Here is a 20,961-nt window from a genome sequence, read left to right as displayed (position 1 = left end):
TTCAAGCCCCAGTCAGGGCACACATGAGAAGCAATCAATGGCACAACTAAGTGAAACAACGAATTGATACTTCTCTCTCTCTCTCTCTCTCTCTCTCTCTCTCTAAAAAAAAAAAAAGATGAACAAGGGGTGTGCTAGGCTGAATAATAGCACCCTAAAGATCACTATAGGCCTGACCTGTGGTGGCGCAGTGGATAAAGCGTCGACCTGGAAATGCTGAGGTCGCCGGTTCGAAACCCTGGGCTTGCCTGGTCAAGGCACATATGGGAGTTGATGCTTCCTGCTCCTCCCCCCTTTTTCTCTCTCTCTCTCTCTCTCCCTCTCCTCTCTAAAATGAAAATAAAAAAAAAAAGATCACACTGTAGTCCCCAGAACCTATAACTACGCTACCTTCCATGGCAAAAAAGAGTCTTTGCAGATGTAATTAATTTAAGGGTCTTGAGATGGGGAGGGTAACCTGGATTATCTAGATGGGCCTAATCCAGTGGTTCTCAAACTTTTTGAAGTCTGGACGCGTTTAAAATCCTACAAATAATTGTAGGCACACTATATACAAATTTCTGAGAAATATGTTATAACAATTAAGTCAAATATTAAAGAAAAAATACATAAAGTCCAAGCGTGCTTTTATGGTAATTAAATGAAATAAATACGACAAAATTAAATTTATTCTGACATTAAAAAACATTTTTATGTTACATTTTTTGAATTATGCTTTTTAGAATTCATGATAAATAGGGGTTAAAAAAATAAAAAATCGACAAAAAAAGTTATCTTTATATATAGAGAGAGAAATAGATAGATACATTCTTAGTAAGATTTAGTAAATTCGACAGGTCCCGGCACAAATGTGTTAAGTTTTTTCATTCTTGTGTTTATGAGAAACATGAGCCTGGTGTGTCCTACCGATTTCTTCAATGTTTGGGCATATATTTGATAGGCAAAATCTCATTTCCTCGTCAATAATTTGAAGAATTCCTCTCTTTTTACTTTTAATTGTGTTGAGTGTGGAAAACCCCCACCATACATATCATCTTAACTTTACACCAAACAAAGGATAGAAAAAACTTGCCTCCAGTTTTTCCGGGGAACATGGTGAGTAGTGTAAACTATCCAGCACCACAGCTTAATAGCCTTTTACAAACTAATCGAGAAAGTGAGGTGGGGGGTTGGGAAGACTGTCAGTTTACAGCCAATTCCCACACCTCTGTCCCCCAAAAATCTAAACTCCAAAAACCCTGTTGGTTTTTTGGTCCCCAACAGGCACATATTTCTCTGGAATACCATATGGCATACCTGAAAATTTTCTAGGGCGCACCAGTGCGTCCTGGCACACACTCTGAGAACCACTGCCCTAATCTCATACAGCAGTCCTTATAGAAGGAAGGCAGGAAAGTCAGAGTAAGAGAGGCGATGTATGCCTGACCTGTGGTGGCGCAGTGGGATAAAGCGTCAACCTGGAACACTGAGGTTGCCGGTTCGAAACCCTGGGCTTGCCTGGTCAAGGCACATATGGGAGTTGATGCTTCCTGCTCCTCCCCTTTCAATCTCTCTCTCTCTATCTCTCTCTCTCTCCCCTTTCTCTAAAAATCAATAAATAAAATATTAAAAAAAAAAAAAAAAAAAGAGAGGCGATGTGAGCACATAAGCAGAGGTTAGAGTGATGTCGCCGCAAGCCAAGGAATGCAGACCATCTCTAAGACCTAGAGGAAATGGGTTTTGGCCCAGACCTCCAGAAGGAAGCAGCCCTGCTGACACCTTGGTGTCAACCCAACAAACACCATTTCGGACCCCTAACCTCCAGAAGTGTACGATTACAAGTTGATGTTGTTTGAAGCCACAGGGTTTGCAGTACTTTGTTACAGCATCAAGAGGAAACTAATACAGGGAGACTACAAGGCAGAGAAGAGAGTGAAATTATTCATTCTCCATCAGGGGAACTACGCGGGGAAGGCTCAGGCTGAACAAGCATGGAGCAAGGAAAAGCTTGGGTGGCTGCCAGGCTTCACAAAGGCTCTGCTAAGGCATTCAGGACCTAAAGCAGCTGCAGAATGGTAGTTATATGAGTGAGGTTAACTGCAGAAACATCTGGGCCCGACTGTGTGTTGGGAGTGGCTGAGAGAGGGGAGAAGAGAAGGAAGAAGAGGTAAGGCAAGGAGCAGAATTACCTAGGGAGGTGACAGCAAAGGTGGCAATACCCTCAAGGAAATGCGGAATAAAAGAGTCAGATCAAGGCCCTGGCTGGTTGGCTCAGTGGTAGAGCATCAGCCTGGCGTGCAGGAGTTCCGGATTTGATTCCCGGCCAGGGCACACAGGAGAAGTGCCCATCTCTTCTCCACCCCTCCCCCTCTCCTTCCTCTCCGTCTCTCTCTTCCACTCCTGCAGCCAAGGCTCCACTGGAGCAAAGTTGGCCAGGGCGCTGAGGATGGCTCTGTGGCCTCTGTCTCAGGCGCTAGAATGGCTCTGGTTGCAACAGAGCAACGCCCCAGATGGGTAGAGCATCGCCCCCTGGTGGGCATGCTGGGTGGATCCCGGTCAGGCGCATGGGGAGTCTGTCTGACTGCCTCCCCATTTCCAACTTCAGAAAAATACTAAATAAATAAATAAATAAATAGAGTCAGATAAAAAAAAAAAAAGAGTCAGATCAAGTGCCATGGAGGAGAAATGTTGAGCTGAATTTATAACATGCTCTGTTTGAGGTGTCTAAGACACACCTGGGTAAAGTTAACTAGAAAGTTAGGAGTAATAATTACCTCAAAAGTATTCATTTTAGGATTATCATGTGCCAGACACAGGGACACAATGACCACAGTCCCTGCCCTCCTTAAATGTGGCAGACAGAATCTGAAGAGTCAGTACTGGAGTGATATGATCTCAGAAAGACTTCACTGGCCATTGCGGGTTTGGAAAATGGAAGCGGGCCACAAGGCCGGGAATGTAGGCCGGCTCTGGAAGCTGGAAAGAACTATTGTAGAAAAGGGATTCTCCCCTAGGAGCCTGAAGAAGGTATGCAGCCCTGTGACATCTGACTTTAGTCCAGCTAGACCCACTTCAGACTTCTGACCCCCAGAACTGTAAGAATACATTTGTTTTAAGTCACTGTTTGCAGTAATCTGTTACAGCAGCAATTGGAAGCTAATACAGGTACCAGGTATAGAGAATCTCAAACAAGTATCAAAACCCCTGCAGTGCTAACAATCTATTTTTACTGTCCCTTCTAAAGAAGACAGAGGAAAAAGAAGGGTGATGGGAAAGACCTAAGTGATACTCATAAAAGTCCAAGTGATTAACGATGAGATGGGCCAGCTAGTGTTACTGATGCTCTGGTGTTGGAGGTCTGGCTGGGACTGGATTCATGGGAGAGCCAACACTGTACTGTTCTAGTAACTCCACGGGAGGTTTGTTCTGACTGGGAACATATTTTTCTCCTCCTCTAAGGTCATGTGTCACAACAGCATCTTATTCTATAACCAGAGTGCCTGTGTACTCTTCAGTGACCCATGTACTCTGGACCTCGGCTTTCTCAACTGCACAGCAAGGAAGTTCTACCCTTGACCTTGAGCACACATTAGAACCACCTGGAAGACTCATTAACACAGACTGCTGGGCTCCGCCCCAACAGTTCCTGATTCAGTAGGTCAGAGTCGGGCCAGAGGATGTGTGTCTCTAATGGGATCCCAGGGGAGGCTGATGCTGCTGGTTTCTCATATCAATCATTACACTCCAAGAATCACCATGTGAGAGAGGCTCCTTCTCTCACACTGAAAGGATTCTAGTATCTTCCTGCCCTGCATCTCTCCCACTGAGAGCCACCCTGACTTCTGGGTTCTCAGCAGCTGGCTCTCTTCCTGTGGTATAGCATTTCAGTTGTCCATCCTGCTTAACGCTGAACAACAGTCCCAGGACTAGAGCTTGCTGATATGAAGGGATTCGCCGCAGAATACACTTAGAAAGCCCTTCTCCTCCCCTACTGTCTCCTGTCCCCTGCCCCAGTCCTCACTTGGGTAACTCAGGGACAGAGAAAGGCAGCCGGAAGCTGGCCGAGCACTTTCCTGTTGAACATAAACAACTGCACACAACACTGACAACAGACAAGGCCGCTTTGAGGGGGATGGGACAAGATGAAAACGAGGCCGCTCAGTAATCATGTCTGAACGTGGACAAAGCATGAACTTTGTCCAAACCACAAACGTCACCAAACATCCCCAATCCTGGCTAACGAGTGACTGCTGCTTCTTTACCCACCACAGCCTCATCTAGTCTACCCTGCTTCCAGAGGACGTTCATTAAGACACCCCATCACAGAACTGCTCTTCCCCGGGCCTTAAATGTTCCCCAAAGCACGTGATCTGGGCCCAACCCTATATGTGGTCCTTCCTCACACCCTCTTGCTGTGATGCCCCATGGTGCCCCACGGTGCCTCACGGTGCAGGGTCTCCCTCGCTGCGCGGAGAAAACCTGCTCTTCCAGCCCAGGTGGGTTCCTGGGGGTGTGGCTGGAGGGAAGTGACGAGTCCTACTCAACTTTCTGATTTCACCTCGAACACCATCTCCTCAATGCCACTGTCCTTATCACTCTGCAGCCTAAATCAAATTCCCTCTCGCTAAGCTCCTTTCATGAGACCTGCCACGACTGATGATTTCTTACTGTCATGAGTCAAGTCTACCTCTTCCACTGGACGGAGAAGCCCAAGCCAGCAGGTCTGCGTGTGCTGTGCACCTGTTCCTGGCACAGTGCCTGGCATAGGGCAGGAGGTTAGTAAGTATTGGATGGGCCCTGGCCGGTTGGCTCAGCGGTAGAGCGTCGGCCTAGCGTGCGGAGGACCCGGGTTCGATTCCCGGCCAGGGCACACAGGAGAGGCGCCCATTTGCTTCTCCACCCCTCCGCCGCGCTTTCCTCTCTGTCTCTCTCTTCCCCTCCCGCACCCAAGGCTCCATTGGAGCAAAGATGGCCCGGGCACTGGGGATGGCTCTGTGGCCTCTGCCCCAGGCGCTAGAGTGGCTCTGGTCGCAGCATGGCGACGCCCAGGATGGGCAGAGCATCGCCCCCTGGTGGGCAGAGCGTCGCCCCTGGTGGGCGTGCCGGGTGGATCCCGGTCGGGCGCATGCGGGAGTCTGTCAGTCTCTCCCCGTTTCCAGCTTCAGAAAAAATGAAAAGAAAAAAAAAATAAAAAAATAAAAAAAAATAAAAAAGTATTGGATGGATGGATGGATGGATGGATGGATGGATGGATGGATGGATATTGACCACTGTATGCAACCTACTTTAAAACAATTACAAATACAACGGTTGATGAGAGAATGCCAGCAATGCAGAAAGAACTGAAGTGGTCAGAGAAGAGACAAGCGAGGTTTGCGCAACCAGGACTCGGTAGCAAGGGTTTGCCTGTGCCGTGATGGACCTGCAGTCATGGGCAATAACGGCAGGGCCTTTTCTTCCATTTCTAACTCAAGACTGTTTGCGGAGGTTAGTACATGCTATTCATTTTAGCTTTAGTTCAGTATAAAGCCGTCTACCACCAAAACAATACATTGCTAAAAACAGTCCAAACTCTGTTGTTACTCTGGAATTCTTTACACAGAAATCATTTGCTGGGCTTGCAAATCCTTCACTATTTGCAGATTTGGGTGGTAATAATATGTGTGCGATTGTAATTACAAGAGGCTTTCCCTGTATCGGGCACCGTAGGCATCTCCCTGCAAGCTCAGAGGGCACATTCTGAGAGGGCTTTTGTAAGAGGCCATTTCACAAGTAACGGGCTTCATTTCAGGGCTAGGGATTTGAGACTTTTCGGATCAAAGACCATATAATCCAGTTTTATTGTGCTATACATCAACAGAAAAATCATTATCAGGCTAGGTAAGGATACAAGTGCCTCAGATTGATAAACTGAACAAATCTGAAAGCCAAAGACTAGGGAAGGCGCACACACACACACACACACACACACACACACACACACCTGCTTCAGAAACAGCACTGTTAGGTGGCTCCATTGGAAGACATACAGATCAATTGTTAAACACCTGTTCTTCATCACAAATACACTGCTGAAGAGCCTTTAGGAGAAAAAGCAAGTGATCTTTAGCCACGAGCTACTATGAACATCTTAGATCCCACTATAAGTATTTTTTAATTGATTGATTTTTAGAGAGACTGAGAGAGGAAGGGAGGGACAGGGAGAGAGAGAAGCATTCATTTGTTCCATTTAGTTGTGCATTCTTTGGTGGCTTCCCGTATGTGCCCTGACCAGGGATTGAACCTACAACCTTGGTGTTATGGGATGACACTCTAACAGACTGAGCCACAGCCAGTATGAGCATTTTAATGAGTTAAAAGACAGTATTAATTTTTTTTAAAAAAAGACAGTATTAATTTTAATCTTATTGCCTCTAAGAATTAACACCTGAAAAAAAAATGAAGATAATTTTCTGCGTGTGTGCGCGCACGCACACACACACGCGCTTTTGTAATGGTTATAGTAAAAAGTACATATATAAACTTGTAAAAACCATAAACTGCAGAAGCACTCTAATTTTTTTAGAAGGATCTGGATAATGAAACAGTTCATACTCGAATGATAAACAGATCTGTTTCTTCTTAATAGAACTCCTTAGCCCTCCTCTCACTGAGATACAGCAAGCACAGTCTAGCCACGGAGAAAATGTCTGGACATTTAGATCTAACTCTTTTCTTTTCTCTCTTTTCTTTTCTTTGTGTGTGTGTGTGTGTGTGTGTGTGTGTGTGTGTACAATACTCACAGCAACAGCAACCCACCCAAACCAAAAGGTGATCAAAACAGCACTTTTGGTTACCTATGGAGAAACCAACCTGTTACTAAAGTGCTTAGTGATTTTAAAGTATATATTTTTGTTAATGAACTAAATTATCTTACTAGGTGCCAAAGCAAAACAAGAGTGTGGAGTAGTGTTTTGTCTTCCTTCCTTCCTTCCCTCCCTCCTTCTTTCCTACCTCCTTCTCTCCTTCTTTCCTTCCCTCCCTCCCTCCTTTCTTCCTTTTTTCCTTTTCTTTCCTTCCCTGTTTCCTTCCTTCTTTCCTTCCTTTCTTCTCTCCCTCCCTCCTTCTTTTCTTCCCTCTTTCCTTCCCTCCCTCCTTTCTTTCTTCCCTCTTTCCTTCCCTCTTCTTCCTTTTTTTCCTTCTTTCTTCCGTCCCTCCCTCCTTTTCTTCCTTCTTTCCTTCCCTCCCTCCTTTCTTCCTTTTTTCCTTCTTTCTTTCCTTCCCTGTTTCCTTCCTTCCCTTCCTCCTTCTTTCCTTCCCTCTCTCCTTTCTTCCTTTTTTCCTTCTTTCTTTCCTTCCCTGTTTCCTTCCTTCCCTCCCTCCCTCCTTCTTTTCTTCCCTCTTTCCTTCCCTCCCTCCTTTCTTCCTTTTTTCCTTCTTTCTTTCCTTCCCTCCTTCCTTCCTTTTCTCCTTCTCTCCCTCCCTCCCTCATTTTCTTCCCTTTCCTTCCCTCCCTCCCTCCTTTCTTCCTTTTTTCCTTCTTTCTTTCCTTCCCGCCTTCCTTCCCTGTTTCCTTCCTTCCTTCCCTGTTTCCTTCCTTCCCTCCCTCCCTCCCTCCCCCCTTCCTTCCTTCTTTCCCTCTTCCCTTTCCTCCTTCCCTTCCCTTCCCTTCCCTACCCTTCCCTTCCCTTCCCTTCCTTCCCTCCATAAATATTTATTTAGGGCCTGCTCTGTGCCAGGCACCACAGAAAACAGTGCTGAGCAAAACCAGGGCAACACAGCACTGTCCTTATGGTCATGGAGCTTACAGTAGGGGAGGCAGATGTTAAACAAACTCGATACATATGTAATACTGCTATAAAAAGGAAAAGGTGCTATTGGAGAAGGGTTAACAGGGGAACTACTTGACTGGGATAGTGAGGGGATCAGAGAAGGGCACTGGGAAAAAAGTGACACTGAAGCTGAGAGGCCATCAGACCAGCACCACTTCAGAAAAGGAAAACCGATTTTGGCAAATGACCACAAATGGAATTTCGACTTTGCCTGTCAACAACTGACTAGGCTAAACCTCCCCTTTCCAGTGCATCTGTCTTCGTGTGCTCCTGTGACTGACTGCTCGCCTATCACTTTCTGACTAGCCTCCCCAAATCCTGTTACCTGAACACAGAAAGGTCTCACTTTATCATAATTTAGTACAACCTACAGCCTTCCTATGCTTGGCCTAGAAACATCCTAAAATAACCTGCCAAAGGCATGAAAAACAGATTGGCTGCCAGCCAGAATATTGGCTGGGTGGACCAAACCTTTAATAGCCAAAGAAGTCACAAACCCTTTGCCCAGTAAAGTGTCAGGTTCTGTAGGCAACAGGGTGGCTCCAGTGTTCGGGGGTCTATACCAGATGGGACCCGGGGGGCGGGGATGTTAAGGGTTAGTTGCCTCTTAGAACTGATGTTTTATCAGTAAATCAAGGTGGATCGCGGTCTCCAATTCTCCAGCCTGCAGACTTAGAGGATGTGGGAAGTGGCCTTTGAGCACCACGGAGCGGATAGCTCCCCGGGCTGGAGGAAGGAAGGCAGCAGAGAGGGAGTCAGGACCCGAGGATGGCACGCCAAGCCCGGTACTGGGGCGTTTCCCGCCCCCCACCACGCCAGCCCCCAGCAAAGGTAATCGGGCTCCCTGACGCCCCAAGACCCCGAAAATCCGGCATCCCCGGCGGCGGGCAAGGCAGGCACCGCGAGCCCCACGCAGGGACAGAGCCCACCAGCTCTGGGTCCCCGCGCCTTCAGCGCAGAGGAGGGCGCGCTGGGGCGAGAAAATGGCCAAGATCGAACTCTCCCCGCCCACCCGAAAAGCCAACCACACCCCCTGCGTCCCTCAGCCCAGCCAGCCCTGGCCGCCCCACGGGGTTCCCGTCCGCGCCGCGCGGGGTCGGCAGGGACACGAGCACGAGTGGGAGTGAGCGGGGATGCGAGAGGCGGCAGGGCTCCCCGAGCAGTGTCACCCGTCGGGGCCCTCCCCCGGGGCGCCCTGCCCGGCTCCTCGGTCCTCAGCCATGCTCGCCGCCCCCCGGCTTCGGTGGGCGCCCGGCGCCCGGGCGCGGCGGCTCCCCACTCACCCATTGGCGCCGAGCCGAGCCGGGCCGCCGAGGCAGCGCAAAAGTTGGCGGAGGCGGGCGCTGAAAGCGAGGCGCCGGGGTCGGGGCGCGGGGGTCGGGGCGCACCGGGACCGGGGCGCGGGGATCCGGACGCGGCGGCTGGGCCGGCTTCCTCCTCTGGAGCGGTGGCCGGGGCGGCTCAGCGCCGCCCGCTGCTGCCGCTGCTGCTGCTGCCCCGGGGCGACTCCTGCTGCTGCTGCTGCATCGCGGCCCGCTGCGCCCGGCTGCGCCGGGTTTCCTGCTCCTAGCGAGTGGAAATTGCGAAAAAAAAAAAAAAAAAAAAGCGCCGCCCAGCCCAGCGCCCGGCAGCCGCGACAGCGCAGCCCGCTCTCCCCTCCTCTCCGCCGCCGCTGCCGCCGCCGCGGTGCTCCTGCGGCTCCGCCTGCCGGGGACGCGCGGCTGGCGGGGCGGGGGCGGGGCGGGGGCGGGGCCTGAGGGGCGGGGCCTGGCGGGGCGGGGCGGGGCGTCCCTGCGGCTGTGGCGCCCCGGCGCCCCTCCTCACCGCCCGCTGGGGAGGGGCCCAGCTCGTCCCCCACCCGCGGCGGCTCGGCTAACGCCCCGGGAAATGCCGCGAGACTCCTCGAGACCCGAGGAGGTGGGGGTCCGTGGGGGTCCGTGGGGGGAGGGGGCATCTGAGTGGAGGGGCACGTGGAGAAGGAGGGGGAAGGGTCCGAGCGCTAGGGCACGACCGGAGGGGAAGGACCAGCTGAGAGGGGAGACCCGGGGCAGGTGAGCGGCCGAACACCTGCTGAGAGTGGTGGCTGGTAACTGAAGAATAAGGCTTCACGGAAGGAGCTGTTGGGAATGAGGGAGAAGGGGTCCGGATAGAGGGAGACATATGCTCTGTCCCTTAAGTGCAGCGTGGGAATGACAGGCCAGGTGCGAGATTGTACGTAGGAGGTAGTGGGATGGCGTTGCGGAAAGACAGAGAAGGACGCAGGGGGCCAGTGGGACGCATCGCCCGCTCCGACTTTCGGACTTTCGACTTCTGACTTTTCAGACTTTCGCAGGGACCCCTAACCCCATGCCTGGGCCAGATGGGGTTTGGTTGCTGGGCAGTGTTCCCAGGCTCTGATGGTGTTCCCAGGAATACATTAAGGCAAGGGCCAACTCCCTCCCCAACCGGCATCACTGTGTCATACTGACCCCCAGTCCTGCACAGCCCACCCCCGAGTGGACACTAAAATGAAAATAGGGAATTCGCGGGAATTCATGGCTAATTCGGTAACTCCCTTCTGGGTCCATTCACCACCACACCTTTCACCGCATTCTGCCAGCTACCGCGTTCATTGACTGTCCAGTTATTTTCTTTTCCCTTTCCACCATCTGGTGGTAGGAAGATATAGTGAAATAGATGGGAGATATTCACTAAGAGAGAAAATTAAACAATAAAGCAATTAGATCATCGGTCCCTGAAAAGTGGAGGAGGCTGAGGGCTAGGGGACCCACAGGTGACAAATAAAAACTGATCCCCTACCCAATGTAGGGCTGTCTGCATACCTCATCTACGATGTTCGGACAACTCTTATGAATTGATTACATCCTGGGATTTTTGCAGCGGGGAAAGGTTATAACTGTTTCATTAGCTTAAAAAAAAAAAAAAAACCCTGAGCACCAGGGTCTATAAACAACCATCATCTTTCTAAATACTTTTCTTGGATGTCAGAACAATCAAAACAGAAAACTAGAGGCAGAAGACCCAACCACACAGCTGCTGAGACGATAGTAATGACATCAATGTCAGAATCCTGAGGAACATGGAAATTAAGAATCTGAGTGCGTCAAGTCTGGGTGAATACTCAGTTATACCTGCTCCAGACACCATGGCGCCTCATTCATGACATGCCTTGGCATATCAGGGCGATGAGGCCCTGTGATAGAACGAGTGAATTGACAAAGGCTGAAATTCATAGAGCCTGGCTAAGGCCCACTGTTCCTGGGACTTTTATTTTCTTGAATCTCCCCCAAAAATACTGGTCTGGGGTCTGCCCAATTCCAGAAGTGGTTCTTGTTAAGGCCGGGGTCACTGGTCCACTTTCTCCTTCTCTTGAATATCACAGCCCTGAAAGTGATATGACCTGTTTTAACATGGAAATAGCTGCTCTGGACTTGTGGTGGACTGGCATCTGGATGCTGAGGACTCTTGGCCGGCTGCCCCATGCATTCCCAGAGCAACACGTGCAAAATCTTTGAACAGTGTTGATACCCACCACAGCTGGAGTTACCTGGACATGGCAGAGGCCAATACACCTAACCCAGCAAACTGATGGTTGAATTCTATAGAGCTGGGGGGGGGATCAGCTTGTCTTATATCTTGCTTAATCTCACTCGTCTCTCTGTCCTACAGGAGGAAGTCAGTCTTCTTATTTACCTTTTTCCCCAGCTTCATACAGGTGAACACAGACCACCTGAACTTTTGTGTCTTCTTTTGGTTCCATTTTATTTCAGGGCATACCTTTCCTTTTTGAACCAGAGTAATGTGTCCCTACTCCTTGATCTGGTAGGCTCCCTGGATGAACAAATCTGTCATTTTATCACACACACACACACACACACACACACACAAGACTGCTGGCAAAACTTAACGTTTTTTAAAATTCCTGATCTGTGCTCTAATTGTAATGCCTTAAGTAAATTAAGTTGTATCAGTTCTACTCAAAACACTACAGAATTTTTTTTCATTTGAAGTTTCTTCAAATTAGAAAAATGGACATTTCTCCCCGCACCCCTTACTGTTTCATTTGTCTGAATTTCTCCTATTGTCCTCTTGTCTTTCCTTTGAGAACTTGTACTGGCCAGCAGCACAAGGGAAGTTAATATGAAGATTCAAATTCAGCTGCTAACAAGAATAGATGTATGAGTCTCATCCCGCCTCCCTCTTACAAGAGCATTTTAAAAACAGAATAGTTAGTGCAATATTTCATATTCTGTGTATTCATGTCACGAATGTTGTTAGAGAAATACATTGTATTTAATGCCACATCTTTGTCCCACTGAACTCCCATTTCTACCAGAATAGAAGATGAATTTTAGGAATGGAGAGTAGCTGACATGTCACACTTAAAATGATATCACATGACTTCAAAGGCCCCACTGTGTGGCTCAGTGGTGGTAACATTTTGGATAAAAATGGAAAGTGGTTGATCCTCTGCCTATGTAGCACTTACAACCTGCCATTTCTCTCCCAGTACTTGGACTTGACATGTAATTTACATGTAATGAATGATACTTTGCTTTGATAACCTTTAACATCATTTTACATTAATATAAATTACATGCTGAGTGCTTTAGAAAGACAGTGATTATCTGGTGCTTCTGATGAGCTTTATGGAGAAATGTAAAAACCACCTGCTGTCGGAAAGTAAGGATATGCTCAGTGAACATGGTGGGGCAAGTCAAAACTGTGCACAAGCCAACCTGAAAGAGCTCTCTAAAGCCACAGCTGGAACAATTCAAGCAACAAAATAAAGATTTTTTTCCTGATTTTGAGAGAGGGTGAGAAGCATCAACTCCTAGTTGCTTTACTTGTTCATTGATTACTTCTCATAGGTGCCTTGACTGGGGGCTCAAATCGAGCCAGTGACCCCTTGCTCAAGCCAGCAACCCTGCGCTCAAGCTGAGAAGCCTACACTCAAGCTAATGAACACATGCTCAAGCCAGCGACCTCAGAATTTTGAACCTGGGACCTCTGCATTCCATGTCAATGCTCTACCCATTGTGCCACCACCAGTCAGACAACAAAATAACAACTCTATTGAATGATAATCCACAGAATAAAGTTCATATATTTAAGCCCATATGGATATAAATAAATAGGTAACTAAATAAGTCAGAGAGAGGGTCAAGTCTTTCTTACAAAGAAACTCTAATTAATAAATGTAGATGAAATGAGGGAAAGAGAAGATCACCAATAGGACACCACAGTGATAATTGATGCGGATACAATCCACCTCAAGCTCTCAAATTAGTGGGTGCACATTTAAGGAGAAGGCCTGACAGACAGCACTTTTAAGCAAGCAGTCAAGGCTTCATGCTGACAGTCTTTGCTTGTTTGTTTGTTTGTTTTTAGGTGAGAGGAGGGGAGATACTGAGACAGACTCCCACATGCGCCCCAACCGGGATCCATCCGGCAGCCTCACCTGGGGCCAATGCTTGAATCGACCGAGCTATCCACAGCACCTGAGGCTAAGGCACTTGACCAACCTAGCAATCCTCAGTGCTCGGGGGGCCACACTAGAACCGATTGAGCTACTGGCTGTGGGAGGGGAAGAAGGACAGAAGGGGGAGAAAGATGGGGAAAGAGATGGGGAGAGAAGCAGATGGTCACTTCTCTTGTGTGCCCTGACCAGAAATCGAACCCAGGATGTCCATATACTAGGCCAACGCTCTATCCACTGAGCCTTCGGCCTGGGCCCATGCTGACAGTTTTGAGGCAGGTGTTTCCCTTCTTCCTTTGCATTATGTACACCAGGTTAAATGTAACTTGCTCAGACTACATCAAAAGCTGCGGAGATAACTTCTTGCTCTATTACCCTTGACCCGGCTTAAAAACCACTCTTGGAATGACCCGCTCACTTCCCCTTTTATCCTTTTCAGTGAAGCCTTTGCAATAAGTCCAAGAAAGCTGGTTTTACCAGCTCTGTGGACATGCAACTAATCAAATCAGAGAAGTAAGTCATTTATAAGACAGCTAAACTATGATTTTCCTTAAAAAGTTTGTAGGAAAAGCTTGCTTTGTAAGGAAAATAGCTAGAAGGTGCGACATGCTCTCCCACAGGCTAGAAATATTGGAATAGAGTGTTCTTGCTTGAGAACCCAAAGAGCGCCTGGATAATTGACTTCAAATTTGATCAGTCACAGGAACCTATATCAGAAACAAACAAGAGCCCCAGGTTATGGACTAACCTGCCAAGAACTTTTTTCCATCCTTCTCCACAGCAATTATTTGTCTGAAACATAGTAAATTGGGAGGAAAGTCTTAGGAGATTAACAAGAAATATGGCTTCTACTGTTTTCTACCCATTCTACCCAGCCCCCTCCACCCTCAAAATGACAAGGACTCATATGTAGCAAAGGGCATTTTTGCAATTACAAAATGAGCCAAATGATATTCCAAAAAAGCAATAGCTAGTAATTCAAGATCATATGTGTGAAATATGCATTATAATAAATGTTAAAAAATTTAAATAGAAGAATTGGTGTTTAACACAGGAATAAACTATCCCGACAGGCCAATTTTTAAAAATGAGAGCTGGTTAACGATAGGGGGCTTTTGATCTTATCAGTAATGAAGACTTAAAAGTAGAAATTGCCTTGCAAAAGTGACTTCTGTTTTCCCCTGACCTTTCGGGAGAAATTAAGCTCCAAGGCCCTATCACATATTAGGGTCCCATTGGAGCCAGGTCTCCAGAATGCACAGATGTTTTTCCAGACATAGGAAAGAACAAGTGAGAATGCTCAGAGTCTGGGGAACAGATGATGTGACAAGGGAGCTTGTGTGATTCTGTGGTCTCTGTGCCAAGCCAAGTGTGACCGAGACCCTGCAGGCAATGGGGAAGAGCACAGGTTTCTGAGCAGACTGATTTTAGGAAAGTAAATGGTGAGCTAAACAGAAGTGAGACCAGAGGAGGAAGAGCCTCAAAGTAGGAGGCCACAGACAGGCCTGAGGTATTAAAGGCAAGAAATATGATGGCATTGACACTGACAAAGAGGAGAGATCACACCCAAGAATCATTTCTGAACTACATTTGACAGACCTGGTGAGACAGCAGATTTGGGGAGAGGGTAGGGAGCAAAACAGGAGGATCTAAAAGAAGTATTTTGTTCGGAAGCTTAGTAGATGGCGGAATCAACCAAGTGGAGAAGGAAGTCATTTGGGGTAGAAAGAAGATAATGAATTCAGATTAATCTTATTAAGAGTGAATGCAGCCCTGGTTGGGTAGCTCAGTTGGTTGGAGGATCATCCCCGATATGCCATGCAGCAGGGGTCCCCAAACTAAGGTCTGCAGGCCTGGTGCGGCTCCCTGAGGCCATTTATCCGGCCCCCGCCGCACTTCCGGAAGGGGCACCTCTTTCATTGGTGGTCAGTGAGAGGAGCATAGTTCCCATTGAAATACTGGTCAGTTTGTTGATTTAATTTTACCTGTTCTCTATTTTAAATATTGTATTTGTTCCCATTTTGTTTTTTTACTTTAAAATAAGATCTGTGCAGTGTGCATAGGGATTTGTTCATAGTTTTTTTATAGTCCGGCCCCCTAACGGTCTGAGGGACAGTGAACTGGCCCCCTGTATAAAAAGTTTGGGGACCCCTGCCATACAGGAATCAACCAATGAATACATAAATGAGTATAATAACAAATCAGGCTTCCTCTCCCCCCCCCCTCTCTCAATGAAAAAAAGATAAAAAAGAGTGAATACAAAAGGGAATGAAGTAGTGATCCAAGATAAAACATGGACGATCCTTGAAACCATGAAGCTAAGGTATGAAAGGACACACATCATATGATTCCACTTATATGAAATGTTCAGAACAGACAAATCTATAGAGATAGAACGTAGATCAGGGGCAGGGGGACTTTGGAATGACTGTTAATGGAAACAGGTCTCTTTTTGGGGTAACAAACATGTTTAAAATTTAAAATTCACACTGATAGTTGCATAAATATGAATACAGTGGTACCTTGAGGTATGAATTTAATTCATTCTGTAACCGAGCTCGTAAGTCAGTCAACTCGATACTGGACCCATGCATCAATGCGCCAACTAGTGGCAGCTTCCTGAATCACGACTCGTATCTTGGAATTTCGCTCGGATCTCGAACAAAAATACGGACCGAGTCGCAGCTTGTATCTTAAAAAAAAAAAAAATGTTGGTCTGTTCATATCTCAAGGTACCACTGTATACACTGTATACTAAAAACTATTGGATTATTGGATTATATACTTTTCAGTGGGTGAACTGTATGGCGTGTGCATCATCATCTGAACAAAGGCAGTTATGTATTTTCAGAGTGATAATAGGTACAGAGATTCCGTTTGGGAAGATGAAAAAGTTCTGGAGGTGGATGGAACAATGTGAATGTACCACCACTGAACTGTACACTTAATAAAGATTACAAAGGTCAATGTTATGTTATGCATAGTTCACCACAATAAAAAGAGTGAATACATTTGTGATTGGTGGATGATATGGGTCATGTGAGGATGGTTTTCCTGTATTCGCCTACTCCAATAAAAGGCCTACACTGCTTCCCAAACAGGGGGTGGGTATTGCAAAACCACTACCCATCCCCCCAGTGTCACCTCCTCAGGGTGCAGAGAAACCACATCCGGTGGCCTGGGCTGAAGGTGATGAGCCACATCACCCCAGGTGGTGAAAGCCCCAGCGCACACATCCAACCCCAGATGGGTCCTCAAACCCCAGAGGCCTCAGGACTTAATTGAAAAGTCTCTGAACCAGGCTCTCATTTAATAAGACAGGGTGCATTGCTTTTCTAGCACAGCTTCTTATTAAATAGAGCCAGTTAAATCAAGTTCCCTTCCTCAAAAATAATTACAAGCCAGCCAGAGGCGAAAGTGGGAAGTAAGTGAAGTTCATCTTGTTTGGCTTCAATTCCCCTGTTGAAGGGTTTTTGTTGTTGTTGTTGTTTGTTTGTTTGTTTGTTTGTTTTCCTGGACCATAGCGGTTCTTACAGGGTGCAGCAGCACATGGGAACTTGTTAGCAATGCATGTTGTGGACCTCACCCCAGAACTTCTGAATAAGGAGCTCTGGGGGTGAGTGCCCTGTCGGCATCTGAACCTGCCCTCCACAGGATTCTGATGCCACCAGTGTGAGAACCACTGTTTTACCTCAGCTTCCTGGCGTCCAGGTGACCGCTTTGGTCATCTGATGACCTGGGTGATCCTGAGTAATAAAAAAAGGTAGGAGGGCCTGACCAGGCGGACGTGGAGGACCCAGGTTCGAGACCCCGAGGTCGCCAGCTTGAGCACAGGCTCATCTGGTTTGAGCAAAAAACTCACCAGCTTGGACCCAAGGTCGCTGGCTCAAGCAAGGGGTTACTCGGTCTGCTGAAGGCCCACAGTCAAGGCACATATGAGAAAGGAATCAATGAAAAACTAAGGTGCCGCAATGAAAAACTAATGATTGATGCTTCTCATCTCTCTCCGTTCCTGTCTGTCTGTTCCTATCTATCCCTCTCTCTGACTCTCTCTTACTCTGGGGGAAAAAAAAAAAAAAGGGTGGGAGGGAGCTCCCAGTGACATTCACTTCTGAATTGGTAAAACCAATTTGTCATTTATTATCATTACAGAAGTAATACCTGTTCATTTTTTAAATTAATAAAACTTTAAAGATACAGTACAGAAGGTGAAAATTTTCCATAACTTTACAATCATCAATTATTGCAGAGATAACTGATAATCACTGTTGACTGCTGATGGAATATTCCTCCACTTTTTAAACGTATGTATGATGATTTCCACATACTATAATTGTAATTTTTTTTGAGCTGGTAACTGCTCTTTAGTGCTCTTATGGTGGAAACTCAGAACCTTGGGGAGGGAGGGCTTTTTTTCTTGGAGAATTCCCAAACCGCCTTTTCTTTTTCTCATAAATTCTATTGTGAAATATTAAACCTGTCTGGAACAGAACTTTTTGAGAATGTATTTCATAACCTTCTGGGGACAAATGAGAATCCCTGATAAAAATGCTTAAGAAATTCTCTAGTCATCTTTAGTAAGATTTAGCTCCTTTTGGGGCAATGAGTCCCCTTCCCGTCTACCTGCCCGCTCCGCCAACTCCAGCCACAAGTCTGGTGAGCTTCAGCCTGACGCTCTGTTCCTGTGTCAGGTCTAATGATGGCCGTCTAACTGTCCGCTTCCCAGAAAACATCCTGACTGAGAGTGAATCTTGAAAGGCAACTTTGCCATGTGTTCATAATGTATTTGTCTCAGTTTTGAAGTATGCATGAGTCTCTCCTAACTATAGACAAAACAACCAGCCTATCAGATAGAGCCGAGAATTGACTTTTTCTCCGTACTCAAATACAGGAGGAAAAGGGTTCAATCTTACATAAAAATATGGTGTTTTACCTATCTTTTGAAAATCCCTCTGGGCAGTAAGGATGATATTAAGATAATAATCAGCACCATTTATGGAGGAGCAGAGCCCTGCGATAGTCTTTTATCTTCTTTTAAATTCTCCCAGCAGTGTGAGGTGTTGTTATCCCCATTTTACCAGTGAGGAGACTCAAATGCAGAGAGGCTAAATGTCATGCCCTACATCCTTTAGCACAGGGTCAGGAACCTATGGCTTGCGAGCCAGATGTGGCTCTTTTGATGGCTGCATCTGGCTCGCAGACACATCTTTAATAAAAAAATATTAACGTTAAAAATATAAAACATTCTCACATATTACAATCCATTCATTTCCTACCGCTCCTGTTCATGGTTGCGGGTGGCTGGAGCCAATCACAGCTGTCCTCCGGGACAACACCAAATTTTTATTGGATAATGTGTAACGTACATGGGTCATTGTATGGCTCTCACGGAATTACATTTTAAAATATGTGGCATTCATGGCTCTCTCAGCCAAAAAGGTTCCCGACCCCTGCCTTAGCAGGAGGGAGAGGCAGGCCCTGGGAGTATCAAGTCAGCTGTGCCTGACTCCATCAGAAAGTATGAAGTCATTTGAGGTTGAACAAAGCAACCCACTTCTTTCATGGTTTAGAATTCCTCCTCAATGGCCTTAGTACAACATTTAAATGGATCCTTGTGAACATTTTGCTGGGTGTGAAATTTGTATACATATAAAATGGTCTTGACATTAACAGTGAGTGATAAAACCCCGAATGCATATTTACACATTCTTTGTATTTACAGTTGTCTCTTAATTTATAAAGTACATTTAAAACTTTGAAAGCAAACATTCCAAAAGGTTAAAGGGTCATCTAGGAGTCATGTGGCTATAGCTGATCCAGTCCCTTCTGTTTGCTGAGCCAGCAGAGGATGGGGGAACAGTCACTGGCCCGGAGATGAACAGTTCAGGCTTCACCCATTGCTAGCTGGCATGTACTCCTGGAAGGTTTCTAAACCTCTCTGGGCTTCAGGCTCCTCATCTGGGAAATGGGTTGGAGTAAGGCTATAATGGGTTAATACTTGCAAAGTGCTTAGGATAGTGTCTAGCACTGTTCCAGATTTTCTTTAACCAGCATAATTTTAATAACAGGAAAGTTGCCATTTGTAGCAAAGCCTTTAGATATATGTACTCTGGCAAATCCTAGCTCACTGGATACTTGGGTTAGCATCTCTCCCTGTCAAATCCCAGTAAAACGGTAATAAAGGAATAAGAGGCAATTCACCCACAAGGACAAGGAGAACAAGAGAGGAAACAACACAGGACTACACATTTCAAGGTGCTTTTGGGGTTCAAACAGGAGCCGGAAGGAGTAACAGGCTCAACAGGAAGCCACCAAACCGAAGTCAGCAGTGAACCCCAGGAAACGAGCAGCTTGGCTGAGCAAAAGTCAGGCAAGGCTCAGAGCTGCAATCAGAGAGCAGTATTGCTAACTATACACCAAATGGCTGGTCCCACTCCCCTCCTTATCCTGTTCCACCAGACATTACACCCAAGAGGATCCAGTCCTCAGGTGCCTGGTGACCAAGCCTGACCATCCCCCTGTCTGCCTTTCCTGCCACAGGCAGAGGGTGGCAGGTTCTTTCTCCAGAAAAACCAAAGGGTCCTAGAGGTAAGATCCCAGATGCGGATGGGGGAGAAACTGAAGCTGTATACTAGTTCCGTGGAGGCACGTGGGCAGATGAGATTCGTTTTCAAGCTCTATACTGTGGTGATTGGTGGAACACTCTCAGAGATTCTTAACAGTTGCTGCAGCTTCTATGCCAGTTTTGGAGCTTTGGGCCAAGATATTTAGTGTCAGCTTCTCTGATTGTATGATTCCACTCATATGAAGTATCTAAACTTCCAATTCATAGAGACAGAAAGTAGAAAGGTTGTTTCCAAGGGCAGGGGGGAGAGGATTAGTGTGTAATGGGTATAGAATTTCAGTTTTACAAGATATAACAGTTCTAGCCTGACCAGGCTGTGGCGCAGTGGATAGAACATTGGACTGGGACGCGAAGGGGATGTGGAGGACCCAGGTTTGAAACCCTGAGGTTGCCAACTTGAGCGTGGGCTCATCTGGCTTGAGCACGAGGTCAGTACCTTGAGCGTGGGATCATAGACATGACCCAATGGTCACCGGCTTGAGCTCAAAGGTCACTGGCTTGAAGCCCATGGTTGCTGGCTTGAGCAAGGGGTCACACACACTGCTATAGCGCCTCCCCCCTGCTGTCAAGATACATATGAGAAAGCAATCACTGAACAACTAAGGTACCGCAACAAAGAATTGATGCTTCTCATCTTTCTCCCTTCCTGTCTCTCTGTCCCTATCTGTCCCTCTCTCTGACTCTGTCTCTGTCAAAAAGAAAAAAAAGATGTAACAGTTCTCAAGATCTGTAGCACAAAAATGTAAATATACTTAACACTACTGAACTGTATACACTGAACAATGGTTAAGATGGTAAGTTTAATGTTATGTGTTTTTACCACAATAAAAAAAAGAATCTGAGAAAAAAAGAAACAAAAGCAAAAAGCATTAATAAAAAATAGTATATAGGGAACAAAAGAAGACTTCATCATCAACTAAAAGATTCTTAGGACATTAGAAGATATTGTGTCCATGAAACAAAGAGAGGATAAAAATAGAAAGAGGGAGAGGAGGTGAAGTTGTTACAATCAAAAGACAAGAAAGCTTTTGGAAATTTTAAATATGACAGCCAAAATTTTAAGAACT

The 20,961-nt window shown here is 46.6% G+C and overlaps 1 protein-coding gene across 7 annotated transcripts in view; it reads right to left on the bottom strand.

Moving 5' to 3' along the window:
- The window catches only part of SH3KBP1 (SH3 domain containing kinase binding protein 1), a 467,100-nt gene that overhangs the window by 352,183 nt on the left and 93,956 nt on the right, over nt 1-20,961 (bottom strand). For 2 of the 7 annotated variants that reach the window (XM_066248852.1, XM_066248848.1), the window contains exon 1: nt 9,074-9,382. The exons of 1 other annotated variant lie outside the window; for it this stretch is intronic. In XM_066248852.1, coding sequence (XP_066104949.1) covers nt 9,074-9,077 — 4 coding nt within the window. In that variant the 5' untranslated portion in view covers nt 9,078-9,382. Of the gene's footprint in view, nt 1-9,073; nt 9,385-20,961 lie in introns of those variants that run through there. 4 more of the 7 variants (XM_066248845.1, XM_066248846.1, XM_066248849.1 and 1 more) reach the window with 3 other exon arrangements.

Source organism: Saccopteryx bilineata, chromosome X, assembly GCF_036850765.1.
Source record: "Saccopteryx bilineata isolate mSacBil1 chromosome X, mSacBil1_pri_phased_curated, whole genome shotgun sequence".
Classification (NCBI taxonomy): Eukaryota; Metazoa; Chordata; class Mammalia; order Chiroptera; family Emballonuridae; genus Saccopteryx; species Saccopteryx bilineata.
The sequence above is the reverse complement of the archived record's forward strand: the minus strand, read 5'-3'. Positions and strand labels throughout refer to the sequence as shown.